General features: G+C 36.9%; 1 protein-coding gene across 1 annotated transcript in view; it reads left to right on the top strand.

Annotated features, from left to right (window-relative positions):
• The first annotated feature begins 2,602 nt into the window (after window positions 1–2,602).
• Window positions 2,603–6,000, top strand: part of LOC117339981 (extensin-like) — a 48,825-nt gene continuing 45,427 nt past the window's right edge. Inside the window, exons 1-2 of the mRNA XM_033901713.1 lie at window positions 2,603–2,899; window positions 4,042–4,169. Coding sequence (XP_033757604.1) covers window positions 4,074–4,169 — 96 coding nt within the window. The 5' untranslated portion in view covers window positions 2,603–2,899; window positions 4,042–4,073. The remainder of the gene's footprint in view (window positions 2,900–4,041; window positions 4,170–6,000) is intronic.

Raw genomic sequence — 6,000 nt, 5'->3', positions numbered from 1 at the left:
TCCCTGGACCAGAGACATTCCGGATATCACTACCACCAGGGCACAGTTGTTCAAAAGTTCATTAGCTTTATCTCTTGATCTGTGAAAATCTCATTTCGCCTTTACTTCAGAACCTCCGTGTGTATAGTCCATCAAATAGGCAAGTGGGAAGAGACTGAGGTGTGCTATAGTTTCATAAAAGTTTGTGAAGTTAGTTATACCAGAAATGATTTAATCAGGACTTTAAAATTGTTATCAAATTGTGATTAACTTAATCAACTTTTTAACATCTGTGCCCTGGTCACAGAACCCTGTCCCTGGACGAGAGACATTCTGGATATCACTACCACCAGATCACAGAATTGTCTGATTATATAGCGGACGTGTACTATATATATATAATGTTATAATACCACTCCTTCAATGTCTGATTATACAATGTATAGCGGACGTGTACTATATATACATAATGTTATAATACCACTCCTTCAATGTCTGATTATATAGCGGACGTGTACTATATATATATATATATATATATAATGTTATAATACCACTCCTTCAATGTCTGATTATATAGCGGACGTGTACTATATATATATAATGTTATAATACCACTCCTTCAATGTCTGATTATATAGCGGATGTGTACTATATATTACTCTAATGTTATAATACCACTCCTTCAATATCTGATTATATAGCGGACGTGTACTATATATATCTAATGTTATAATACCACTCCTTCAATATCCGATTATATAGCGGACGTGTACTATATATATCTAATGTTATAATACCACTCCTTCAATGTCTGATTATATAGCGGACGTGTACTATATATCTATAATGTTATAATACCACTCCTCCAATGTCTGTTTATATAGCGGACGTGTACTATATATATATCTAATGTTATAATACCACTCCTTCAATGTCTGATTATATAGCGGACTTGTACTATATATATCTAATGTTATAATACCACTCCTTCAATGTCTGATTATATAGCGGACGTGTACTATATATATCTAATGTTATAATACCACTCCTTCAATATCTGATTATATAGCGGACGTGTACTATATATCTAATGTTATAATACCACTCCTTCAATGTCTGATTATATAGCGGACGTGTACTATATATATCTAATGTTATAATACCACTCCTTCAATGTCTGATTATATAGCGGACGTGTACTATATATATCTAATGTTATAATACCACTCCTTCAATGTCTGATTATATAGCGGACGTGTACTATATATATATAATGTTATAATACCACTCCTTCAATGTCTGATTATATAGCGGACGTGTACTATATATATCTAATGTTATAATACCACTCCTTCAATGTCTGATTATATAGCGGACGTGTACTATATATATATCTAATGTTATAATACCACTCCTTCAATGTCTGATTATATAGCGGACGTGTACTATATATATCTAATGTATAATACCACTCCTTCAATGTCTGATTATATAGCGGACGTGTACTATATATATCTAATGTTATAATACCACTCCTTCAATGTCTGATTATATAGCGGACGTGTACTATATATATATATAATGTTATAATACCACTCCTTCAATGTCTGATTATATAGCGAACGTGTACTATATATATCTAATGTTATAATACCACTCCTTCAGTGTCTGATTATATAGCGGACGTGTACTATATATATATATAATGTTATAATACCACTCCTTCAATGTCTGATTATATAGCGGACGTGTACTATATATATCTAATGTTATAATACCACTCCTTCAATGTCTGATTATATAGCGGACGTGTACTATATATATATAATGTTATAATACCACTCCTCCAATGTCTGATTATATAGCGGACGTGTACTATATATATATAATGTTATAATACCACTCCTTCAATGTCTGATTATATAGCGGACGTGTACTATATATATCTAATGTTATAATACCACTCCTTCAATGTCTGATTATATAGCGGACCTGTACTATATATATATAATGTTATAATACCACTCCTTCAATGTCTGATTATATAGCGGACGTGTACTATATATATCTAATGTTATAATACCACTCCTTCAATGTCTGATTATATAGCGGACGTGTACTATATATATCTAATGTTATAATACCACTCCTTCAATGTCTGATTATATAGCGGACGTGTACTATATATATATAATGTTATAATACCACTCCTTCAATGTCTGATTATATAGCGGACGTGTACTATATATATCTAATGTTATAATACCACTCCTTCAATGTCTGATTATATAGCGGACGTGTACTATATATATCTAATGTTATTATATAGCGGACGTGTACTATATATATCTAATGTTATAATACCACTCCTTCAATGTCTGATTATATAGCGGACGTGTACTATATATATATAATGTTATAATACCACTCCTTCAATGTCTGATTATATAGCGGACGTGTACTATATATATATCTAATGTTATAATACCACTCCTTCAATGTATGATTATATAGCGGGTGTAGACTTTAACACTGGAGTTGATATTTCCCTGTAGACCCCGAGGCTCATTTACTGCATCCCGACACAACAGGGAATACCACCAAGACGTCAGAGGAATGCATTAGAAACGGACCAGAATCAAACCTGAGAATCTGTCCAGAATCACTTCCAGACCTTGTTCATGATATAATGAATCTCATACACTGTATGAAGTCGCTGCATTTACCCATCTTTTGGCAGTGCTAAATATACCCTCCCTCGTCCAGCCAGACTCACTATCATCTCTAGTTGTTCGGAGTGCCGCTATTCGTCAGCGCTCGTCGATTTCGACTTTCTGTGTAGTTACAGTGTCTGAGAGAGTCCAGGTTCGCATTCCCGGCCGGTCGGGTCTCTTTAGCTGTTGCTTCACCTGACGAGGTTAGTATCATTCTAAAAAACATGTCACCTCAGAAATATCCGTCCCGCACAAGGTTCCTAGGAGTCTTCCCCCACCCCACGATCTCGCCTATCGAAGGTCGCACGCGCATTTGTCGGAAGATGTGATGATAATGGATCAGGCCCCACAGTCCGACTATTGTAGGCGATTTATCACACAGATAAGATGTTTTATGGCTCACTAACGCTTACCTTCCGTTTGACGCCCTATCTGCACATGCCCGTATCATTAACAGTAATTGTATGTTGAATAGTGTTAACATAATAGTATTCACAGTACTATTGATTAATGATCTATTATTTTCTTATTGTTGATTTATTTATCATTTATTCATTGTTGATTATGTATTGATTGATCTTTTATTATTTATTTATATTATTTATTTATTTATTGCTGATTTATGTATTGATTTATCTATAACGTTTAACATCTTACTTTCCGTTCCTATATATATTTACTTGTGTATATGTCGGCTGTGTTTTATAGTGTGGGGAACATTCGAATTGCTAACTGGACAAAAATGTATTTTAAGATATTCCCTATCAAGGCTCTCTCGTTCCATCTTGGGTTACTTTTTACACGGCGGTGTTCCCTTGCTGCTTCCTGTCCTATAAAACCGTAAAATTAAACAACCTGAAGATGCCACGCATTCTCGAAACTAATTAATATATAATCCTTTGTTTTTCTAGTTCGGTATTTCGGAAGTATATATCATATATCAGCGATTGGTTCTGACTTTTATCATTCCAACATAGACGGTAAATTACCTGTGTATGCATGTGTGTAGTTTCAGAGTGAAATTTTAGAGAAAGCATTTTACAGAGAAAACATAAACTTCCAGCTGAGCTAAACTGAGGGCCGTCAGATGGACTACGATTAGACGCTCTACCCACATTTCTAACACTGCCGCCGACTTGGCACGTTCGGCGTGGTACGTATAGGTAAAACGTATGTCTAATACAATCACCGAAGGTTGTTGCAGTAGGTAATACAGATATATGTTTCCCTGCAACTTGTAGGCATATGTAGCATTCCTATATTTCTGCATCCCTAACCCCCGTGTGTGTGTACCTCGCTGTTGAGAATCTGATCAACTGTAAGTGAATTTTCTCTCTTTTTTAAGGATGGCTATTTAGAACTGACCAACGATCGAAGATGAGGGTGAAGCTGTTTCGGGATTCGTTCGATACCCCCTGGGGGTTCCGTCTACAGGGCGGAAGGGATCTCAACCAGCCCCTTGTAGTACAGAGGGTAAGTGATAGTGTGTGTTTCTGTGTTAGCGGCTCAGGCGCTTCGCCTTATATAGGCTACACGTGCGGCCGCGTGCGTGATCCCCGGTAGTTAGGAAGTAACTGACGAAATATGTTTGGGTGATTGTCAATTATCATTTACTATGCTAAACTAAGTGTCAGGCATTCCCCAGCCTCACTCCCATCTTCCGGGTCCATCTTTTCCAACACCTTCCGGTAGGGTAAGTAAAAATTTCTCTGAAAACTGGCATGTGATATTTTTAGTGCTATTTATAACTTTAACCACTGCAAACTTGACCTTTTCAGTTATTTCAATGTCAAGTTTGTTGAGTCGAACTTTTCGTATGTATTAACTTGAAGTGTCTGTGTCTATATAACGGAAACTGTAAGCTGTTCTAAATTAGTAAGTGATTCGTTATGAAGTTGTTCGATGTAACTGGAGGAGATCTAGTGAAGGCACGGGGCGCGTGATTGACTCGTGGGCCGGGAAATGAAACGTAACCGTGTTTGTTACCTGGTTTAAAGGAGAGTACGGATCACTGTTAAATAATGACGTAACAATGATATTAAGATTAATTTGTGCATGACAGCATTTAGCTCGACTATGATAAAATGACTTTGTATAACGACTTTTGGTACAAAGATTAAAGCTTGGTAGATAAACCTATTTCTTTTTCTTTATCTCAACATACAAAAACATACCTGGTTCTTTATTACAACCATGGTTGATGTTGAAATGGCTCACCGCCTTTCTGTTCTCACTCGGGCGTTACTGATGATGTGGTTGAAGGCTATTTATTACTATTTTGGTTTCAGACAATGTTGAGACCAGTTTAATATTATCGTGGTTTTTAATGGTTTTACGACAATTAGCTAAAAAGGTGCATTGTAAGCTACCTGCCATTTTGGTATATTCTGTGATGAGAACATATGTATGCCATTCTCCGCGACTGCCTATCAGAAGACACCCCATGGGATGATCATACTCGGCAGCACTATCATCTATAAAAATACCGTTACCCAACGGAGAAAAAAAAAGAGTGCATTCCCAGAAAAGAAATTCCCTTTGTGCAAAGATGTTTCTTATTTGCGTAAAAATTGTGAGAGTTGGTTTGAAGTGATTGTTTGCTATAGCCCGTTATCAAGTCTGTGTGTTGTTTTAGAAGCTACTGACGAAGTTACTGAGCAATATGCCCAAGAGTGAGTAAGATGTCGGATTTATGACGAGGGTATTGAGGAACGTGCCATGCTACTGATGGCTTCCTGGTATGGTAACATGTGGTCATGATCGGGTGGGTTCGGTGTAAATCTCCCAGATACCTGTTAAAATTAGCCAAACTTGTCCGCATGCTTCCACATGGGTGGGACGTGTATAAAGAAGAGTAAGATTTCTGGGCACAGCCATACTGGTACATGGCATATCCATGAAACCTCTCGACAGGACTCGATAATATCGCTTGTGATATGACGTCACGTGGCAACAACAAGTGTAGTTTCTGATTTCTTCTCCTCTCCATTGAATGTTGTTTCTCTCCTCTCCATTGAATGTTGTTTCTCTCTCTCCATTGAATGTTGTTTCTCTCTCTCCTCTCCATTGAATGTTGTTTCTCTGTCTCCTCTTCATTGAATGTTGTTTCTCTGTCTCCTCTCCTTTGAATGTTGTTTCTCTCTCTCCTCTCCTTTGAATGTTGTTTCTCTCTCTCCTCTCCATTGAATGTTGTTTCTCTCTCTCCTCTCCTTTGAATGTTGTTTCTCTCTCTCCTCTCCATTGAATGTTGTTTCTCTCTCTCCTCTCCATTGAATGTTGTTTCTCTCTCTCCTCTCCATTGAAT

Source organism: Pecten maximus, chromosome 1, assembly GCF_902652985.1.
Source record: "Pecten maximus chromosome 1, xPecMax1.1, whole genome shotgun sequence".
Lineage (NCBI taxonomy): Eukaryota > Metazoa > Mollusca > Bivalvia > Pectinida > Pectinidae > Pecten > Pecten maximus.
The sequence above is the reverse complement of the archived record's forward strand: the minus strand, read 5'-3'. Positions and strand labels throughout refer to the sequence as shown.